We start from the raw sequence: 23,825 nt of genomic DNA on the forward strand, positions 1-23,825 counted from the left end.
AAATGGGAATAGGGGGATCTTATTAAGTATTATGATTGTTGAATTCACATGAGATTTAATTAAATGTTACAAGTTTAATTCACACAAATTTATTTTGTGTAAATTAACTAATTAACTCCATTAACATTTAATATTTTATTCTTGTAATGAATGGTCATAAATAAGTGATAAGTGTGATTAAAATGAATAATTATTATGTCAATGCATTAATTATTGATATTTAATATTTTAAATGTAATAAATGAACCCTTTGGTAATTTTGTAATTACATGTAATAAAAGGATATAGTGGACATTTCACCACCAATTTATTTGCTCTTTTTGCCCTTTGTTGCCATTTAATATATAGAAGTAGATATCGGATTTTCGATAATAATAAATAATATTATAAACATTTTTTATAATTATATATATATATATATATATATATTTTTTGCCAGAATATAATTATATATTTTAGACATGGAAGAAATCATGATACCCAAGACTTCCCCAAGCAGATGTGTGATATGTGGCATCGAAAATGAAACACAGAAATCGGGGGAGGAAATGGAGGGAGAGTGCGTATAAAAAAAACTCTGAACAAAATAAACGGTCAACGTGCAGAAGAGAGAAAATAAAGCGCAAAAGGCTCCTCTTCTTCTTGCCCAAAATGCAAGGAAGAACCCAAAACCATTTTACTCTGTTTCTCCATCGCTCATACCATCAAACTTCCCCAATCTAAGCTCAACTCACAGATTCTTTTCACTTTCCTTTTCTCTCTCCTCCTCTTTCCCTTTTCACAGGTACTCTCTCTCTCTTTTCCTCGTACCACATTAATGTACATTTGTTCACGTCATCATGCATCTCATTGTCCGGATCAATTTAATGCGCGCAGGTTGTTCGTGTTATTATTTTTGATTATTTTACGCGGCGAATGTAATTAAATTTGGATCATGACTAACAAGAATGCTGACTCTTCTCAGGTATATTTGCACATTTTATTGTTAGGTACATTTTTTTAAATTTTTTTTACGTGTGATGAATTTTTGATTTTTTTTTAATGTTAGGCGAGTGGTGGTGATAATGCACCTCCACCTTCGGAAGCTGCATCCGCCCCTGCACCCGCACCGGCACCTGCAGCTGCACCCGCGCAGGGGGAAAATGAACATGCCCAGCCGGATCAGCAGCATCATCATGCCGGGAATAAGGTCATTGTGATTTTTTATTGTTGCGCTTTACTACTGTTATATTTATGTATGGTGAACATGTGAGAATAATTGTTTGAGGACTATCCTCGCATGATTGCGATCCTGTATTTTGTGTAGTAGGACGTGTTACGTATATACGGATCTATCAAATTAATTTCGTTTGAATATTGAGGAAGTCTTTGGGGGCGTTTGGTTGATGGTTAATGAGCCCGGTTAACGGGAATCAGAACCTAATACCCATACATTGTGTTTGGATTAGTAAAATTTTTGCTTGGAATGTGAACCTCATTCCCTCTTGAAGGGTAAATCAATAACTCCACATCCTTTGGGTTACCATTTCCCATACCCTCCATTCCCATACCCTCCATTCCCATTCCCCATTCCCATTCCCACCAATCATCCAAACACCCCCTTTGTGTGTGTTGGTGGAGGTGATTCTAATAGGATTAATTCCGATAATGTAATTTGCATTGTTCTGGCTGGAATTTTGGATATGGAATTCGGTAATACTTTTGTCAGAGTCAGAATGTTGAATTTTTGATGTTTTAGAGGGTGGTGTTAGATTTAAATGCCAGTTTCTGGAACACTATATAAATTTGATATCTTGTTCCTTTAAATTCCAGAGAGCTTCATAAATGCTCTGTTTGCCAATGGCCTCCTTGCCACATCAGCTATTTTTCAGTATTCTAACCTCGAGGCTAAAATACTTTTTAAAATTTAAGATGGTTTACCATTATAGCTCAGATGTGGTCTAAATCTTCTCTCTGCAATGCAGGTATACAAGAGCGGGCCATTATTTTTATCTTCCAGAGGTGAGCTATTTTTTAGTAATGTTAAGGTTTTGCAAGAATGTTTGGTTTCACATAATATGCTCCATGACACTGTGTAAAAGTAAAAATGTGCTTATGGATTAGGATTGGCAGTGTTGATATGAAGAATGTTACATTTTTGCTAGGAACTATTGTTGAGTGAATTACTGATGGTATACTGTTATTGGGCACTTACATGCCTCGTCACTAAAATGTATCGCGGAAGCAACAGAAAAAAAAAATGCTGAAAACTCAGTTGTGTTGTGTGCACTAATACAACAAAGAGGGAAAAATAGTTTTCCCGCCTAATTTTAACTGTTTTCAACTATTGTACCAGAGAAGATTATTAAAATAAAAGAGCATATAAAGAGATATATTAAATGTTACCTGGACCAGGACCTAGATTATATGATGAGAAGACAATAACAAACTGTTTTATTGAGTTTGATTTTTATCCAAAATTTTATTAATTTTCGTCAACTTCAAATGGTTTTAGATAGTTGTCCAAATGTATTTAAATTTACTAGAATACACTTTCTTGCAAAATAATGTGAAAGTTTTCACCTCGCAGCATCTATGTGCTGTACAAATCATATTAACCAGATATCTTGCGACTACTATTATAGAATTCTTCATTACGAGACACATATCTCTCAGTGTCTCAAGTAGCTTCTACAGAATTAGTTGTATATTCTTCTACAATGTTAAGGTACCATCAGAATCACTATCTTGCAACTCTGTTGTAGGAATTGGATGGACCTCTTGGAAAAAGAGATGGTTTATCTTAACAAGTACCTCACTTGTCTTCTTCAGGAGTGATCCAGTAAGTTGAATCAAACTAAACTCTTATCTGATCATCATGCTTACCAATATATTTATTTGTGGGGGTGGGGGGACAATGAATGTCTACAGAGAATGCGGGCAAAGGTTAATTGGTAACCATGGAAGTTGTGTACGTTTTGGGTAGGACTTGCAGCACACATATACAGTAACACAAAAAGCTTCAATCAGAAATGTAACTGAATTTTTTTGCCAATTAGACAATGGTCCAGGAGCTTGTACAATATTTTCTTGGGAAGGAGATTTAAGTGTTGAGCATAATTATACAGTATTTTTCGTTTATCATAATGAAAATATCAAAATATGCATAACACAAGATAGTCACTTACACAGATATACAGTTATCCTCGTGTCAGTCATTTCTATAATTTTATCAGACTTTCTCAGGTTCATTTATTGTGCATATTGACCGTAAAATTCTTAGTAACTCATGAGTGGTGGTTTCCAAATTTCAGAATGCTATACCTCCTAAAGGGAGCGAGGCGAATCTTACTCTTGGCGGTATTGACCTGAACAGTTCAGGCAGGTTGGCGTGTTACTTTACCTCATAAAAGCAATTTTTAATATTTACTTCCTGCTCCAGTGTTTCTGTTACTGCATTTCCACTATTTTAGTTATTCTAGATGTCAAAGTTTTTTTTATGGATTCTTCAGTGTGGTCGTCAAAGCGGACAAGAAGCTCTTGACAGTGCTCTTCCCTGATGGTCGTGACGGGAGAGCATTTACACTTAAGGTTCTCTTTTGTTGTAACCCTTTGCTTTAGTCTTCATGTCTCCTACTATATTTCTTTCTCGATGGGGTCACCTTGTGTATGAAGAAAGTCACATTTTACATCTTTTAGTTCTCTAGATTTTTCCATCCTCAACTAATCATGAGCTGGCGATGCTCTTCTAATCACATAACAAGAAGGAAGAAAAAAGACAACATGGTTATATCTCATGATTTCAACAGGGTTTCCTGAAAGTATAAATGTTAGCAGATAATTTGAAATTGGTACACTGTTCAAACTAGATCAAAGGTTTCGAAATTTCTGTTTTATTATCTAAATATTTAAATACATTGTCTAAATATTATATTTATTTAATTAATATGCAGCTTATATGTAAACCTGATATCATAATTCTAGCGACACATTGAGGATGTTTGTGGGTGATTGTTAACCCCCCAGACTTCTGTTTGTGCAAGATTTTTGGAAATTTGGAGGACTATGCATCAGGTCTTAATGTTTTTCTACTTAAATGTAAGGGGAAATATGGAATATAGGGGACGTTTAGAACTTGTAATGAGTACTGTCCCGTCCCTTTGATGCAGAATATAAATCTAGCAATTAGCACCACTGCAATCTGAATCTATAGTCATTGCAGGTGCCTGCGATGGCTTAGTTTGGGAATAGTATCAATTTCATAAGCAAATAAATTAAACTAATTTTCATTCAGCTTCCAGACTGTTTACGGCATGTAGTCACTGCCATTTGAATCAATTGTTGTCATTTATTTTTAGCATTATCAGCCTGGGAAGGTGTGGTTTCATGTACTGATTGGCAATTATCACTCCAGGCTGAAACATCTGAAGATCTTACCGAGTGGAAAGAAGCACTAGAAGAAGCATTGGCAAATGCACCGAGTGCTAATGTGATGGGACAAAATGGAGTTCTGAAAAATGATCAGTCTGACGCAGCTGATGCTCCTACAGAACATTGTAAGTTCTTCATATCTACAGCCGCATTTTATGTTTACAGATTTACTTGTGTCAACTGTCATATTAGTGAATTCTACAAATTTTTTATGTAAAATTAGAACCACAAAAGAGAATTCTAGAAATTGGATTTGCCTGCTGAAGCCAAAGGTACTCTCAAATAGTTACCGTTATAAGAACCAGAGTCTTTTCTGTAATTTAGATTAAAATCCTTGTTTAGCCAGTCATTTTTATCATGTCTTAGGGTTGAATAAAGTTGATAATTTTCATATTTAAAAGGATTTCAAGTATTGTTATATATTTGTTGTCCTTATCTTTTGTTAAAATAGAATTTAGTACTTCGTAAAATCCTCAATATAAATTGAGTTGAGCTCTTAACCTTTATATTGCAGAATGTTCTTCTGCTATATAAATACCATATAATAGACTAAAGTAATGTAAAGTGCTGGCCTAATTTTTTTTCATCATCTTTTGTCCAATTCTATTTTTATTTTCTTTGTAAGCTAGAGCTAGCTATTTCGTGGAAACACTACGTGTTTGTCCACGGTAACCGAAAGTCCATTAATTGCTAACTTCTGTCATGCATCGAACCGCCACCTTATTGTGACGGCATAAGAATGAAAAGAATGCAATTCTTTTCTTCAGGTCTCTTCCTATAAATAGGGAGCAGGATAAACTTATAACTTTCAATCTTTTAGTTATCACAATTCAGCCATAAAAATTTTCTTTTTCACCCCATTTAGCTTTTGACTACTCAGCACATTAATTCCAGCAACAAACTCACTTGTAGATTTCACAAATTTTCCTACAATACTTGGCCTCAATCCCCACAACTTTGTGTATACATTTACAATAAATCACTATCTGAGTTTTATAAAACGCCTCACCCCAGGTTTTTATTTTTGCAAAAACGAATATCTATACCTGCTATGGTGGTTTAAGGTATAGTTAAGGCTTTAGTTTGAAAGAACTGAACTGTGTTTGTCTACAAGAGTTCCTACTGCTAGACTCAAATAGCAACAAGAAGAGATAAAATATAGGAAAATATATGCTTTTTTTTTTGGGACAGTTAATATATCACTAAGCCCCGTCCCATTTTTGGATTTATATCCAAAATCCTATTTATTTTTTTAAAGAAGTATGTGACACTTATATCCACAAGAGTCTGACATCTGTTCTAGCACTAGGAGCAATGTTTACATCACTCAGAAGCTCCTTTATCTCCTTGAGCTTACTTTTTAATACGAAGAAAAATAAAAATTTTATTTACATTGCATCTCATTTAGTCAATTTGATAGTGGGGGATGACCTAGGGATAAGATAAAGAGAGCAAATAATTTTTTTTTTTTACGTTGATGACCACATGTGGTAGTTGTCTTATAAAAGGATTTAGTAATTTGTCACATTCGGTCACTGAAGCTTGATCTAGGCCTAGCTTTGAGGAAAAAAGGTACTATTTTCTGGAGTTCAGCGATTGATGATTATTTCATCAATAGCACTGGAAAAAGTCAGAAATACAGAACATTTATGAGCTAAACTAATAAATAAGCTTTTTAGAACAAGAATGTGGACAATATGTATCAAGTTAGGTACCTGGAAAATACTGGGGCAAACTATGATGGTTTTGTGCATGTAAGATTTCTAGAAGGCCCATAATCTGAGATTACTGTCCATGTAGATAACCTGGATGTTGCAATTGTCTTCTGATTCTGAAATGTGACATTTTGGTTTGTAGTCCCTCTCACTCTCTTTATTGATGGGTTGCTTGCTATTGCTGTACTTTATTTTATATGCTGATATCTTCTTTATTATGTTTACTCTGTAGCAAAAGACAGGGAGGCACCAAAAACTTTAGTCACTGGTCGACCAATTTTACTTGCTCTAGAGGATGTTGATGGAACCCCATCTTTCCTGGAGAAGGCTCTTAGGTTTACTGAAACCCATGGTGATGTTTTATTTCTACTAATTTTTGAAAATAAAGTCCCTGTTCCATTACTCTGTATTAATGATGTAACATCTTTCTCCTCTTCGCTGAAATTTACTTGTTTGATTTAAAATCTACCTTCAAATTTGCCACATGTTATAGGGAAAGAATATAATGACAATAAAGTGATAGTATATAATATGCATTTTTGGATATTGCTAACGACATATGATTACCATAAACCGGAAGTATATGCAAGTTGCATATATTATATGACAATGTTGTTTTAAGATGCATGTAGCCAGCCATGTGGGCACAAGATCTGCAAAAAAACAATTTAAATCCTGGCTTAGTGAAATATGGCTACACCCCCTTCATCACGAAGTATTCGTTGTATATAAAAACGTGTCTTCTAAAATGGTTGTAAACAAGGATTCATTGTATGGCCCAGGTCTTATTTTTATCTGTAATTTAACAATGTGAGAGAGTATACATGACGATGTAGTTTGGCTGAAGGGATGGGAATTTTGAACAGATATATCTCAAAGGATCATTACTCATACCATGGGTTAAACTCAATGATCAAAAAGGCTTCTATGTTTTGATTAGTTTATAAATAACACGCCTGTGAAATAAATATATTTCATACGCTGTGAAATCATGAAATCATGTTTATTCAGCATTAAACATCTACAGCTAATATTTCAGGAGTTAAGGTAGAAGGGATCTTGCGTCAAGCTGCAGACGTTGAAGAAGTTGAGCGTCAAATTAGAGAGTTCGAGCAAGGTCAGTGTACCTCCAACTATTGTGAATAACTATTCACTTTATACTTATATTACTACTATTCCTGAGATGCATTTGCAGTGTATATTATAACTTAAAACTTGTTTCCTATATATGCATACCAGTCTTTAACTTCAATGAAAATGGATAAAATCTTGTATTACTATGACCTCTTTTTGTACACCGTTTCCCTCTATCAGAAAATGGTTTTTAGTGTAGGCTTCCATAGTATGTACTAGTAACAAGTAATGGCTCTTTATGCATAAGCATCACGTACATGCATAGGACAATTCATTTGTAAAGTCCCCTTCTCTACGTCATAATATATTTTAAGTTACAAAATGGTGATACTTGCTCTTTTGGCCAACTTATTGGATAGGTTTCAGAGGAGAAGTAGGTTTTAACAGGAAAATGAAACTTCATCTTCATTTTTTGAGCTCCCACACACTTGAAATCATTTTTTTTATAAAAAGCCTTACACCACCAATTAATCTTTTCTCTATTCGTGATTGCTATCATAGCCTTGTAGGGATGTATTAACACAGTCAATTGATAAAAAAACCAATAAGCTATTCGTTCAGAATATTAGTTACTACTTGTAATGATAAATTAATAAATCACCTATATTGAGCTATTTGCAAAGTATTTTGTTCATTTCGATTTTAAAATAAACAATTACATCAATAATAATTAATAATAATAAAGATATAACAACATTAACAAGTCGATCATGGTTTGCATACATAACCCATCTAGTCTGCTAGTGTTGTTAATCTTGTTTTTTTTGCTGATTCAGGAAAGAAAGACTTTTCTCCAGATGACGATGCACATGTTATAGGAGATTGTATCAAGGTACCTTGATTAAAGACATGAATAAGCATGAAGCCATAAACGATGTTAAAGACCGCTTACTCTCTTTATATTTCTTTTTTAGTATATTCTCAGGGAGTTACCCTCATCTCCGGTTCCTGCATCTTGCTGCACCGCACTACTAGAAGCCTCTCGTAAGTTTGTTATCATGAAGCATACATTACATGCATATGTTAGACATTTTTTCGGATTTTTAATATCATTTGTGCTTTTTGTTTGCAATTATGCTAAATGACCAGCACTTGGGGTCGAGTTACAGTATTTGTTGAGCTGGGGTCGAAAACCAGGGGAACAGGTTTATTATTACTCCCTCCGTTCCTTTATGTTAGTCGTTTTGACTTTGTGCACGTAATTTGAGGTGTACAAAAAACATACTTCTACATATTATTTCTCAAATTTTCTTTTTTTGAATAAAAGTTTAACATCTATATTTTTATTCAGAAATTTTTTTTTTGAAAAATAATGTGTAGAAATATGTTTTTTTACACCTCAAAATACGTGCATAAAGTCAAAGCGACTAACAAAAAGGAACGGAGGGAGTAGTAGATTTCAAATAAAATTGTAGAAGGCCTTGAGATGAGAACACTGAATAGATAAATAATTTTATGCGTTCATGCTAAGCGGAAAACTTGTGACCTGCTAAAAAACAAACCCACCCAAATCCAACTCAGGTACTAAGGGTGGTAATATATTATATGTTCAGACACGAATAATACTAATTGGGACTTAGGTGAAATTTAAGTATATTACATTTTTATTATAATACTTATATAGTTATATATATATAGGGGAGGGTTCTGGTACAAAATTACAAACTTTTTTTGTTCAACGCATATATAACTTGAGTTCAACATTTTTTCAACATTTTTTGTTGAACATTGACTAAAATAGTGGTGGAGAAGTACATAAACCAATTTTTAAATGTAAGAACTAAGGTAAACATGTTATATAACTAATATTTATGTTTCTAGACCCTACCCAAACCCTAGAGGTATAGTTTAAACATATTTTTAGATATATTCAACACAATGATAATTAGTGTTCAACACCCGATGTTGAACCCCAGTTATAAATGTGTTGAAAACGCGATTTATTTATGCGTTATTTTTAAAAATTGTGATGTTTTTTGAAAAATTTTCAACATGGATACTTTATATAACTAAGGATTAACACGATAGGAGAATAAAAAAAAGTTTGTAAGTTTGTAACTTAAAAAAGTTTTTATTTGATCCTATCCCTATATATATATTATATAATATTTAAATTTAATTAAATTGTTAATTTTATCTCTACCATGTAACTTTGGTACACAATAGTTTGTGACTTACAACTTATGTAATATGGTTGTTAAAAGCTATTCGTTTGCAATGATTTCTTAAATGGCACTGTCAGTTTGCTAGATCAATTTGTATATTGGTTCCTCGAATGATTTTGGACAACAGCTATTCGTTAGCCATGATTTATTAACATGACTGGTACCCGTCCAAAGTTTTTGTTATGTAAATACGCTGCATGATTAGGCCAAAACGGAACTCCTTTCTGCTCTAAAAAGTAAATTATAGGGCTTTGGTGGGATGTGAGGATGGCTAAAAGTTTTGCATTTAATCTTGGAAAAAAATATCAGCGTTGGTCTTCAAGAGCCTACTCAATATTTTAGCCATGTACTTTTTCAAGGTTTTTTTCAATAAAAATATTTACTCGTTTATTTTATTCATCATGATAGGTGCTGATCGTAGCAAAAGAATTCCTGCTATGCGTGCAGCTATAGCTGACACATTTCCTGAGCCAAATCGTCGTCTACTACAAAGGTAGTTCAGATTGTTAATCTATTCAACTGTATATGGTAATTGGATTATTTATGATGATGATGTTAATTGTGAGTAGTCCTCTATTCAACTGTTTATTGTGTTGATTAGTCCGACAATAGATACAAAAGCTTGTGACGTTACATATTTATACATGCTTTAACTTTGTTGTCTGCATGAATTACATTAAACTGACTTTTTGTTTTATAATCTCTAACATTATTCGAGTGAATATATAGTAGTCAAATGTTAACAATTAAGTTCCCAGTTTTAGCTAATTTGTGTTTCCTTTTATTTTGTTATTACTTGCAATTTATTAATTGGCCTTTTAGTTTGTTGTTACTCGAGTAGTACAAACATGCTTTAATTTATTTCTTTTCCCCAGTAAGAGGATGCTAGATCAGTTAATTATCTCAGTTTTATGATCAACTAAGCAATTCTAAGATTCATAATCAAGCTGGACTGAGATAGATGTTGTAAACTACTGACGCGATCTTGCAAGATGCTATATAACCCTGAATGAAGTAATTAACAAACATGTGGAAGGTGACTAACTACACAAGTTTGGAAGACCGAAATAAAAACCCAGTTCGGGTTCGCAACCAATATCATCCCTTTTTATATATGACTTCACTCATGATTTTTTCCCCTTTTAGTTGTATAATATAAGTGAGGTTAAATAGGAAAGCAATTACTGGGTGTTCTGATTCTTTGTCTGCTAAATAATTCTTTAATCCTTGCATTTTGTTTTAGAGATTACTCAACCAATTGTTTCCTAGTTTTAATAAAGACTTTGCTTATGCCCTTTAATCTCCAGAATTCTTTCTATGATGCAAATTGTGGTTTCTCACAAGGCTGTGAATCGTATGAGCACTTCAGCTGTTGCAGCTTGCATGGCACCACTGCTTCTTCGCCCCCTTTTGGCTGGTGAATGTGAGCTTGAACATGATTTTGATATGGGTGGTGATAGTTCAATTCAACTTATGCAAGCAGCTGCTGCAGCCAACCATGCTCAAGCAATCGTTATTACTCTACTGGAGGAATATAATAAATTTTTTGGGGTAAGCAATATTAATAGTGCATTTATTTCAAAAATAGCTAATAACATGTTTGGTGTCATTTTTTTTTCAAGATAGACTAATGGCACAATTTATAGAAAAAAGAATTCAACTCATTCTGCATATGATATGGTTCGGAATCAAAGCAATCCTCTGTCATAGTTGCATGACCTTTGTAGATTTAGTTTTTCTTGAAAATAATGAAATGTCACTTTTTGCTTTTTATCTTATAGAGATTGCGTACATTGATAGTCTTTCTCTATCAAGTCTCACTTTTAGCCTCTTAAATATTTTGCAGGAAGGCAATGACTCTGGGTTATATTCCGACTCAGAAGAAAGTGGAAGTGAGAGTGAAGAGCTTAGTGATGATGAATCCTTTGAAGATGATGATGATTATGAAGAAGAAGAGGAAGAAGAAGATGAAGGAACTGAGGGTTCATATACAGAATCTTATGAAGGTTCAGAACATGCATCAAGTGGAACTTGCACAGGAACTGGTGATTCTGAGGATTATATCTCTGATGAAAAGGTTGGTTTCCTTACTCCTTAGTCTCAGCTGAGACGTGGTAAATTACCAATCAAAAAAAATAAAATTGCTCTGTACATTTAATGTATCATAATACCTCATAGTGCCCAATATCTTAATGACCATTGACCAGAATGAAAGTATGTTATATAAAGTTCAACTCATACGGTCAACCATATTAATACTACAGAATAAAGCGAATTTTGCTACAAATGTTATGTTTAACACCTGAACTGTACGTAATTAACACATTAATACCACACAATAAAGCAAATTCTGCTGTAGAAACTCTAATTAATCTATACTATACTATAATAAGCCAACATGGGTATAATTTGTAGTCCAACGTTTTAGTTATATTTTTTGGTTTGGTACTGCTTTTGGTACTACAAGACTACAAATGTGGAGTCTATTAGTATTATAAATAGTTTCAAATACTAAAAAAACTCCTAACAATATATTATCATATAATATTTCATTGAAAAATTATAATTATGTTATAAATAAAATTATAAATATATAATTTTGAATATCTTTTTTTAACAATAACCTTCATATAACTCTTTTTATATAACCATTACATAATCCTTTCTAACTTTAATCTTAAAAATTATTGTTGTATATATTAGGGTTTGTCCATTTTTAAGTAATCGGGAGAAAATATAGTCAGTTGAATAATATAATTTAATTAAAATTCAATCCATTAATACTAAAATACTAATAAAATGATGTTAAAATTTAAATTATAAATAATAAATTATAAACTATATACCCGCCCGTGCGAATTAGGGTTTGTCCATTTTTAAGTAATCGGGAGAAAATATAGTCAGTTGAATAATATAATTTAATTAAAATTCAATCCATTAATACTAAAATACTAATAAAATGTTGTTAAAATTTAAATTATAAATAATAAATTACAAACTATATACCCGCCCGTGCTTCGCACGGGTTAAAGGCTAGTACTACAAATAAGGCAAATGCTGTTGCAGAACCCAAAATATTGAATAGACTCTCTGAATTCAATTGTTAAAATATCTCATGATTTCAATACAAAATACAAAGTTCAGCTGAAGAATACAAAACTACAAAATAAGTCGAGTTCTTCTACAGAATCTTAGTTAACGTACCTAAGAGATATAAGTTCTAAGAGTTCTTGGGCTAAGGGTTTTAAGAGGAACTTGACCCTATATATTATATATATATTAATGCCAGCCCCTGTAAATTACTCGGTGTGGTATTCCGCCTGCCTCTTCAATTTATAAAGGGCATTTAACAATGCAGGATGCCAAGTCCCCTAAAGTAGATGATAAACTGGAGCCTCGTTTGAAAAAATCAAGTTTAAACCATCAGATGAGCAGAAAGAAATCATTAGCAAACGGACCTAGGAGAAGTAGGCGATCTAATCGCTGGGCACGAACCTCTGTGAGTATACATCTTCGACGTCTATCTGGATCATTTTACTCCTTTATCATATTTAATATTTCTCCTTGTTCACAAAGCTTCAATAATGTTTCTCTTCTCATAATTCATGCAAATAATTCCTTTGTTTTTTAGTGTGTATCATAAATTTGCAGTTTCTTTCCGGTTACTAATTCCTAATGCATGTGAGCCCAGGAACAAAGGAATTTGTCCATGGAATCCATTGAGACATCTCCCGATGATAGGTAAGCATTTTATACTTTTTGTACTTTCTTTAAGTATGTACTTGATCTTTTGAAGTATTTCCTCTCTTGCCAATGCTACTTGTTTTTACAGCTTTAATTAAATTAAGACTTCGTTTGTTTGGCGTAAAATATTTTCTACTTGTAAAGACTAGTATAGGAAAAATATTGTGCAAACCAGAGAAGCAGACTAATGAGAGTGAAGGAAACATTTAAATCTCAAAGTTGGAAAATAATTTGCAGACATCTTATTTTCCTTACCTACTTTTCAAAATGTAAAGCCTTCATAACTATTCCAAAATCCACCACCATCTGAATGATCAAGCATACTTATTTTCATGTGTGTACTATTGCTGCTGTCCAAGCTAAAAATTATTACCTATGTTCATATTAGTTAGTTTTGGATTGCGAAGAAACAAGAACTAGTCCAAAAATGCTAGCAGTTGTAATTTGTAAAAGAATACAGATAGTTGAGAAATATCTGCATATTATTATTAATAAAGGTGTAAAATTAGCAAAGATTAATTGGTGTATTTTCAAATATAGTTTTGGAAACATATTCTTTAATTGGTTCATTTTGGGATCTAAGGTCAGCAATCTGCATTTTTAACTGTCCCTACATCAAAATGAATATGTATGTGGACCTACACAGTTTGTGCCTTGATACATTAATGTATGTTAAATCTTATATGAGCTTTATCAGGGCCGAAGTTGAAAGGCTAGAAGTCACAAGAGCTGATCTAATAAACAAGATCAAGGAGGAGGTATATAATGAAGCCTTGTTACCTCTTTCTAAAGATTATACCTGCATGTTAAACAACTGTCATGTATAACTTCATAAACTCTGTCTTTTTTGCATGACAGGAAAAAGCAAATGCAGCTCTATATGAAAAATTGAAGAAACACAAGAATTCTTTACATGAACAACGTTTAATACTTGAGCAAGATGTATGTGCGAGGGTGCCTCTTCCAGTCTTCAAATATTCATTTACTCTTATTGTTACTTTATTATTATAAAATTGCTTTCTAGCTGTTTAGAGGCTTTCTAGTTGTTCATAAGTCAAAAACTGATTATTTTTTCGCCAAAATAGTTTATGCATTTAGATTGGAAAAACTTCACTTCATGTAATCTATTGTTGAACCTGGTACACAACTACTTGAGTGCTCTTTGTATTTTCTTCTTTTTAAATGGATATTCAACTCCTTCTCTATTGTATTTTTATGTCAGATTTCATCTGTTATGCTTAACCATATATTTCTGCTTTAGATATTCTGAGAATGTTGATTTTGGCCTTAAAGTTGCACTGTTTTAGTGGAGTTTACTTCCATGAGGTAAAACTGTACGGGTTGACAATAAACTTTGTCTTGATAGGTGGAAAGACTCCAAGAACAGTTGCTGCAGGAGAGGGACTTGAGGGCTGCACTGGAAGCTGGTCTGGAAGTGCCCGAGGATGATCATAAGGTCAGTTTCTGAACAGTGATTAACCATCCAGGGACTATGATAATTAATAAGTCAGTATACTGAATGATAATTTTGAAGGTCAAGCAGGAGCATGAAGAAATTCCAGAAGCAAAGCAAAATGCTGATGATCATGATTGTTGTTTGATGAGTGACCGCCCTCAACTGTAAATATCCCCCCCTTGTATTTTATACCCCCTCCTACCTCTCCACGCATGCTTTCGGATCATTTAATTATTTAATTAATGTGTACCTTCAGTTTTTTGGTAATACAAGTATTATGATAGTTGCTACTCATGAATGTATATCAAATACAAAAAAAAAAAAAAAAGAAAAAAAAAAGTGGACGCCACTTTTCCATCATCTGGAACAAATTTCAAACCATGAAGATAAGCTGTAAATTTTCCCCATTGCTTCTTTTACTCCCTCCCGGGTCCCGCCTCTTCTTTCATGTGTTTTGGTCCAATATTCTTATGGAATAGACTAGTAGAGGGGTAACTTCTGCCTATGGTAATATAATTGAAAAATATAGTTGCTACTCATTTAAAGTCTGTCTAGATATAAAACTTAACAGTATATTACTCTGAATAGAATGTATTCCAGTAAACTTTTAATAGCAGTATAAGGTTCCTCTAGAACATCACGTTGCCTATTAAGCACCTCAACCTGCAAACAGGAAAGATAAGCAAAAGGATGCAGCTGCAAGTATGAAACGAGGTTCCGAAACTTCTAGTAACAAGGTACTATCTTTAGTTAGTAAGAATTATTACTGCCCGTGTTTCAGCCATTATACCAATATTAATCATGGACAAAGTTTTTACCCTGTTTAGTTGATTTTTTATCTGCTGCAACTTTATTGTGTTATCTGTTCACTGCCCGACTAAGTCCACGCCCCACGGATTCGAGTCGTTTAAAATTGGCTTGAAGTACCTACTAACTCTCATCTTTATGAGGGAGCCAACTATGTATACAAAACTGCAGTATACATCGATACATTGTATTTCTTGCTTACCTTAGTGAGGGGATGTTGGTAAATCAATATTAACAACTGAAAAAAGTTTTGATTACATGTGAATATACACATCAATTACAATTGTATAAATGCAAACTGTGTATAGTTAGGAAGAAAGGAAGTAGTATAGAGTTGATGTTATTAACATTCACTTTGACTGGCCAAACTATAGAATTCCAAAGTGGACAAATGAACTTTGTACGCATCAGGGCACATTTATCTGCAGTAAGAAAAAACATCATCCGAAAGACAGAAGTCTGTCAAATAAACACATCAGGAGGGTGGGTCTGGGGACGTTCGGGTTCCTGATGTACAAACCCTTAATTCTTTTGTAAACCGCTGTTTCTGGGGTTCAAATTTGTGACCTAAAAGATAATAAGTAGACACTTGACCATTGTGCCAGGCCAAAAGCCCGTGGTATAAGGAATTGATTCTCATTTTAGTATCTTTAAATTTATTTTTTTAGGATATAAGAATCTTTTTCTTGTCTGATTGTCCTTCTACCCCAGTTAGAAGATCAGCTAGGCATTGCAGCTGTTTCTGTGACACGAGTAAGTGTCTTGTGCAGTCGCACACTATGTTTCTTCGCAGGGTTTATGATGCAATGAGAAATATGCATCGGTCTTTCTTTTTTGCTGATTTTTGACAAAATAATTATCATCTGATTAATTAAATGTTTCCATTTGAACGCACTTCTCCATGTATAACATGCACTTAATAAATTTTGAGTGTTACACAGTTGAGTACTTGGGTGGCATTTACTTTTAGAGTGTTACACAGTTGGGAACAATTATATATCGGTGTGAATGTTATTTAGGCTTCCGAATCTTGTGCCTGTAATACACATGAAATAAGCAACTCCTAGTTGAGACACCCTGTTTTTTTTTGTGTGTTTACAGGATGAATCGAATAGAGCAGATGTTGATAAAGATAAAAAACATGATTCTAAAACCATGGCTCACTCAGATTCGGTACGCTCAAAACATTCTGGATATCCGCCAACTTCTCCATCAAATGACTCAGCAGCAGGCAAGCCATCTGCGACCTATTCCAGGAGGCAGAATTCCAGGGGGGAGGTACGTATTGTTCTTGTCTTAGGCAGAACTAACATTTGAAATTGTCAACATATTGATAAGCACATTGTTCCCTTTTGACCATACCTTTTCAGTGTAAACTTTAATCATGTGTATTACTACTCACTTGGGTTCTAAGAAGAATGAAAGTGCTCGTGTGATACATTCCTCTAAGGTTATTATATCAGTAAAAAGAAAAGATAACAGGAACTATATAATTCTGTGAGTAGCTGTAATTTGGTTTGGTTTTGGGTCAGAATATATGCACGGAAATATGCAGAGTTTTAGTAATATATGTACTCATGGAGTCAATTTATGAGAATCTGAGTGCAGCAGTACTTGAGACTCTGAATTGTTTTGAATTACAGAGCGGTACTTCTTCAAATAATGCACTGTCAAAGCTAACAAATCGGCTTAACTTTCTGAAAGAAAAGAGAACCCAAATTTCAGAGGTCCAACATTCTGAGAAAGGGCGATCTCATTCTTACAAAGGGCGATCTCATGGTCACCCTTCTCAAAATTCTGAGAGTCACTCATCAGAAATATCCAAAGGATCAGACCATCACCATACAGTCCAAAATTCAGAGAAAGGGGCATCAACAGAAGGTTCAGATCGGGATAAAAGATCTGATACCCATGCGAGCCATCTGGAAAGAGGGAAATCAGAAAACATGGACAAAGTTCGAGCAGCTCCTTCAAGGACAATGTCAAGATGATGACTGGTGCTTGCTTTTTCCGTGTCCTCTCATTCGTTTGAAGACAGTAGCATACTGAGCGAAAAGGAAGCTTTATAATTGTAGCCCTTGACAGGAATCTATAAGATGGTGTACGCAATGCTCAAAGCAAGCTAAGCCCTCAGCGTACAGTGATCTTCCACAACTTATGCTGATAAATATTTTGAAACCTTAATAGTTTGTTTTAACTGGTCTAGGAATGAAGTAGGGTAATTGTACTCTAGGGTTGCATGTTAAATACAGCATACATTCGTAATCGTCTAGCCGAATTTATCTGAGCCCTCTGAGGCTGTAATGTTAATCCTAATTTCAAGCCTTTGCAAGGAGCTTGGACACACTTACAACTTCTATGAAATCATTGTTCAAATGTAACAAGAACATGGCTCACTTCTTATGTCACCTCACACACCAAGCTACACACACATATAAGTTACAAAGGCCATACATTAGTTATGGCCTTTTAGTTGAAATACATGCAGGTTCATACAAAAAGATTTCGAAAAAAAGCTGAAACAGAGGTGCATGCAGCCATGCAGGGGCATGGTTCACCAAATTCTAGTTACAAAGTTCTCTAGCAATACCCAGGCGAGAATTCGCCACATCGAATAAAATCCTTAAATTTTGTTGCTGCAAATTTGCTATCACATTCACTGCAGCATTGATATTATTTGGTGATGCTGCCATTGCCAAGCAGGCCGTTGTTCCGGCACTGCTGTGAATCAAACTGTTCTCCATCGGCAGCAGCAAGTCCATTCCGGTGAATCGCAGCGTTATGGCTGGTGCAACATCCTCATTTGTTGCTGCAAAGCATGTGTCAAAGGCTCCTAATGAGGTAAAAGGGCCTTTTGTTTGGTTCCTGAACTCATCTCTTACTGCATTGTAAATGGGCTGGGCGAATCGGGTTATAACCGTACCCGAATCTATTATGGTTCCTGCCCCAGTGCTTGGGTTGAATGCTAGGAGCTCCGGGGCAATGGGTACGCTGACCCGGCCCACGGTTATACCGGTGAGGTTCACATAGTATAGTGATGGACGGTGGGGATTTTTTAGAAGTGGAGTGGTTTTGATGTTTTTGGGTTGTCCCAAGGGGCCTAGTTTGAGTGAACCAGAGAAGTAGTATGATTTGAAACTTGGTAAACAGTATGAGAAAATGCCTGAATAAAGGGCTCCGGTTTGGGAAAGTAGTGATATGGGTCCTCGGCCTAGGCCTAATAGGCCTTGGGGAGGTACTGATTTGCCGGAAATTTCATTGATGCATCCGAATGCATAATTCGGGATGACATCGTTACCTAGACTAATGGAATCATAAGAGAGTGTGGCGGAGAAAGTTGAATCTCCGCCGTATGATTGGTTGAAAAGGCATGTACCCGTGCCCGATGCTGGACAGGAAAGTCCGCGGACTTGGGCACATTCGGGCATGGAGCACTGTGCTGGAGCATAAGTAGAAGATGCATTGGGGGAAAATATGGTGGATGTACATTGAGTACATCCCGTGCACGGGATCCATGCAGCATCGTTGCTGGTATCCAAGACCATGAACATTAGTTGGCCCGGGGTGCCTACTTTAACCCGGGCCACATAATTCCCCATGTTTAAAACATTCTGACCTGAAGCAACCGGAACTTTAGTGGGCTTCAGGCCTGCAAGGCTCGACAAGTAGGCGAGCCTTTGTTTATCTCTCGAGGCCATGTCTAGGACTGTGGTGGCCCAAGATGCAGAAGGGTTTGGTGCATTGAAAGGTGAGCATTTTCCATAGATGTGGACAATGGAGATATCTGATTTGGAGTTGGAGGCAGAACAAGCATCAGAACCATGGGATGATTTTACTAGCAATGTAGTTAGGAGAAGAGTGCAGATGAGGTTTAGAAGACTGGTGGAACCCATAATTCAACCAAACCTTGTTGAAGAGAAGTAGTTGAGAGTTTGGAATGATAAAATGAGCAAAGTAGTAAAGACATATATATAAGCTAAAGGGGTTGAAGAGTTACACAAGCAGCCATGACTAGTGTTATTTTGTAGCATCGAGGGGATAACATAATTTGCTGTTTAGATAACGAACTGGTTGGAAATATGGGTGGACCATGCAAAATTTTGGGAGTTTGTAGCAGTTGGTTTCTAGCTTTATGGCTCACAGTTTGTGTTCCAAAGGCCAGTTCTGAAATCATTTTAAGTAACCAATTTTTTCAAAATTTCAAGATGTTGGATTTTGGAAGGGTGATTTATTAAAATCATATTATTTTCTAACAATAATATTTAGAGACCATTTGGAAACATATCTTTCATTTCAAACAATGGATTTTAAATGACAAAATTTGAGTTGTCATTTCAATTTTCAGATTTATACTAATAATGTCTGGATTTCAAATGATATCCGAATCCAAATTCTCAAACAAGTTATTCAATCAAATTCAGAATTTCAAATAAAACCACCTCTGCATGTATTTAAAGATTACGGAGAGAGCCGGAAAGCTGGGATGAAAAGCGGAATAGAATGATTGCTTGCACAGATGTACTCGTGAACAAGAAGCAACTTGAGGTGGGTTCTTGGAATTTTTTGACGGGGCGGGTCAACCACGAGAATCCGGTCGGTCACGGGCATGCTCACACAGAGAACCTCCAGCTAAACCGGGCCCACATCCCGAGTTTAATTACTTATGAAGTCGATGATAACATAAATCAGAACTAATCGATTGATCTACGATTCAGAAATTATTAGAAATTTATCAGAATATTTTTGATAAATTAAAGATTTTTAATTAAATTGAATATAATTAATAAATTGATAAAATAGTTTTTGAAAATTAATCAGAAACTAATCCAAGATTTTAATATAAATCAGGAGTATTATAAACACCGTGAAATCCATAAAATCTATTTATCTCAGTCAATAATTTCACATTTTAATATAGCAATTTGGGTTATAAATAATCTAACAATATAAAATTTCAATAATGGCCTAGTAAAACAAATGTACAAAAGTATTGCACTGACATTGACGGTAATGGTGCTGTAATGTATTATAAAAAATGGTGTACAAAATATCAGATTATTGTTTCCCCGAAAAATTTCGAATAATGCTGTTGGTCTTAAGAATTACTATAATATATATATTACATAAGATTAAATTCAAAGAGTGTGCAATTAAAGAAACTTTTTTGTCTTAGCTGAATTGAAGGCTTTACCAAGATAAATTACCTCGAGTAAAATAAAATAATTTACTGACTTCAAATCAAACCTTTATAATAAAAATACAGCAGGTCCATCATGAATGACAAGATAATTAACACATCACATAAGGCCCAAAAGAAGCTCACGAGACTTCTATACAGTGCAGAAAAGCCTAAAAAGTACCAGAATTTATGGCAGTCCAATTAGTTAACCTTTCTGGGGACCAGATGTTAGAATGATTCGAAATCTCGGGTTGTGGAGCTATTGCCAATATTTTTGCGAAATTCTAATTTTTGAGCTTGTTAAGAAAATTTAAACAGTTTTTCTAGTGTGTGCTCATGGGCACACATTAAGCTCTAAATTCCACAAGTTTGACTCATTTTGATTGGTTGTTGTTTCTTAATAATGTTGGAAACCCCCTGCAAATGCAACAACTACACCAATCAAAATCTCACAAACCTATAAAATTTTGTGCTTAAAATGTGCCCATGGACACACACCAGACAAACCCAAATTTAAATACTCGTTTCTACAATCTCAATCTGTATTAGGTGGTTATTATAAAATAAAAATGTAATGATAAAAGTTAAATTGTAGAGCTATTCATTTAATGATGATGTTAACTTTATTATATAAACTCAAAAAAGTAAATAAGTTGTTTAAAAAAAATATTTTCCTAATTGTTGTCTTTAATTCAGTTTGCGATATTACACAAAAATACTCCTTTTAATTTAGTATTTAAATTTTTTTTTGAGTTATGGACTTAAATCATGGACAAACATCTTTTTTATGGTCAAATTATTTACTTTTTTGACGAAAAGCTGGTTAATTATAGCCAAATTATTGAAGTTATACTCGCTTCGAGTATGCATTACCGAACGGGATGCGCATATATTTTAATGTTACTATAAAATATAATTATATAACTTATTTTTAGAAATTTTTTTGAATTAAAATTTAAAATCTATACTTTTATTCAGAAAAAAAATAAGTTGCTAAATCATACTTTATAAAAATATTGAAATGCATGTTGAGCGGCAAAGAAAGATATATGAAATTAAATGGGATAAAGGGAATATAATTTAGCAACTCACTTCTCTAAATCAATTGAAATAAATATAATATTTGGGATTATTGGCAATTGTTGAGTGGGTTCAACCCAAGTCCCACATCGGAAATATAAAGAAGATTTATCTTGAATATAAGCAGCCAAAGAACTCCATTAGTATGAGGCCTTTTGGGAGGAGCCCGAAAGCAAATCCGTGCGGGCTTGGCCACGGCCCAGAGCGGACAATATCATACTAATGCGGAGTTATGGGTGTTGCGCGGCACAACAAGTGGTATCAGTGCCGAGGTTAAGAAGTTGATCTTGGGGTTGCGGGCTGCAGTTGTGTGATGTGGGGAGGCTCTCCAGAACTACGATTGGAGGTCTTGGACGGCTTGTGTCGAAAGTCTTTCCGACAAAGGTGGTCGGACGGCGTGTCCCGCAATATGAGGAATCAATGAGTAGCGGCGGTATAATGGTCACAAGATTGGTGGTTCTTGGATTGAGGGGAGATTGTTGAGTGGGTTCAACTCAAGTCCCACATCGGAAAAATAAAGAAGATTTATCTTGAATATAAGCAGCCAAAGAACTCCATTAGTATGAGGCCTTTTGGGAGGAGCCCGAAAGCAAATCCGTGCGGGCTTGGCCACGGCCCAGAGCGGACAATATCATACTAATGCGGAGTTAATGGGTGTTGCGCGGCCAACAAGCAATTTCTTGCACAAATCTATTAAATGATTTTCAGATTTACAACAAGGCAGTTTTTCAAGGATATCAAGAATATACCCATAGTTGTTGATAGCTAACATTATTTCTAACATTCTTATTTTTAAAATCCTATTTCTAATCTGTGCCTCGTAATCAAGTCATTAGCAACATTATTTGCATTTGATTTGTTCTTCTCGATGTATTGAGTCGGAAGATCTATGCATTTGTATAGGATTTTCATTTAAATTCATTTTGATGGGTATTTATTCTAAAAATTTCTGAAAAGATATGTTTTCCACTTTTTATAAGTTGTTATAATATTTGGGTATATTAAGTATATGATAAAATTTATTATTTTAAGATATTTAAATTTGTTTTATATGATTTAGACTCTGGTTATTAATATATGCATTATATAATTATCAGTATACCTATATTTATAAAATAATTCACTTCAATGAATCTACATAGAATATACAATAAGAAAAAATATATAATAGGAATTTTAGCTTGATTAAATATCAAAACTGATATATAGATATATATATATATATATATATATAGGCAAGTGCTCAAATACAAACTCCTTAGTGTACAAACGTACAAATAATCACTAAATGACTTGAACACAATCACTAAATGATTGAATATAATCACTAAATCTACCAGGAGGGTCTGATGGAGAGATAAGGGGAGGGGAGCACTTACGGGGCGGCATAGCCGAGTGGTAGTGCAGCGCGGCCGGCGGCAGCCGCGACGCCGGCGCAAGGGCAGTGCTAGAAACACGATTAAGGGATAGAGACACGATTGAGGGAGATGAGAAAAGCAGTGGTGAATGTGTGTGTTTGTGTGTGTATAGCACTAATCAGTGAGGGAACAACCAGAGAGAGAGAGCCGCTAGCAGTGGTGGTGGTGGTTGGTGGTGGTGGGTGGTGATAGGTGGTGGGTGGTGGTGAGAGAGAGAGAGAGGCGCTGGGCAGTGGTGGTTGGTGGTGGATGGTGGAGAGAGAGAGAGAGAGTGGCGCTGGGCAGTCGTGGTGGTGGTGGGTGGGGTGGTCGTGGTGGTGGTGATTGGAGGTGATTGTGGTGGCGGTGGTGATGAATGTATGTATGTATTTGTTAAATTAAAATATGCTAATCACTAAATATTATTGTTATAATCACTGGTTTGTACGTTTGTACAGTAAGGAGTTTGTACTGGAGTAAGACCCTATATATATATATATATATATATATATATATATATATATATATATATATATATATATATATATATATATATATATATACTGTTAAAACCGAAACATTAAAAATTTGGTCGGTCGGTACTTGGACCGAAATACGGGCATGTATATTACCTATTTTAAACTTTCTAACTAAAAAAACTCAATATTTGATAATAACATCGAGCAACATAGTAATTCTCTTTTTGACTAAAACACATTATCTTTTTCACATTTTCTG

The 23,825-nt window shown here is 34.6% G+C and overlaps 2 protein-coding genes across 3 annotated transcripts; one reads left to right on the forward strand and one right to left on the reverse strand.

Moving 5' to 3' along the window:
- Positions 1 to 600: 600 nt before the first annotated feature.
- On the forward strand, positions 601 to 17,563 carry LOC108224116 (rho GTPase-activating protein REN1). Of its 2 annotated transcripts, none has more exons than XM_017398673.2 (24): positions 601 to 784; positions 877 to 964; positions 1,049 to 1,189; positions 1,965 to 2,001; positions 2,745 to 2,821; positions 3,294 to 3,364; positions 3,492 to 3,570; positions 4,394 to 4,535; positions 6,358 to 6,477; positions 7,165 to 7,242; positions 8,036 to 8,091; positions 8,174 to 8,243; positions 9,833 to 9,917; positions 10,732 to 10,975; positions 11,271 to 11,501; positions 12,783 to 12,923; positions 13,116 to 13,165; positions 13,866 to 13,926; positions 14,027 to 14,110; positions 14,535 to 14,624; positions 14,703 to 14,788; positions 15,298 to 15,361; positions 16,533 to 16,709; positions 17,075 to 17,563. In XM_017398673.2, the coding sequence occupies exons 2-24, from the start codon at positions 935 to 937 to the stop codon at positions 17,420 to 17,422; spliced, it is 2,562 nt and encodes an 853-aa protein (XP_017254162.1). In that variant the 5' UTR covers positions 601 to 784; positions 877 to 934; the 3' UTR covers positions 17,423 to 17,563. The 2 variants fall into 2 exon arrangements, with proteins under 2 accessions (XP_017254162.1, XP_017254163.1); XM_017398674.2 differs by having other exon boundaries at positions 14,712 to 14,788.
- Positions 17,564 to 17,689: 126 nt separating this feature from the next.
- LOC108224119 (aspartyl protease AED3) lies at positions 17,690 to 19,458 on the reverse strand. Its single transcript, XM_017398675.2, has one exon. It carries the CDS (start codon positions 19,322 to 19,324, stop codon positions 17,996 to 17,998), a length of 1,329 nt encoding a protein of 442 aa, XP_017254164.1. The 5' UTR covers positions 19,325 to 19,458; the 3' UTR covers positions 17,690 to 17,995.
- Between the last annotated feature and the right edge of the window lie 4,367 nt (positions 19,459 to 23,825).

Source organism: Daucus carota, chromosome 5 (assembly GCF_001625215.2).
Source record: "Daucus carota subsp. sativus chromosome 5, DH1 v3.0, whole genome shotgun sequence".
Taxonomy (NCBI): domain Eukaryota; kingdom Viridiplantae; phylum Streptophyta; class Magnoliopsida; order Apiales; family Apiaceae; genus Daucus; species Daucus carota.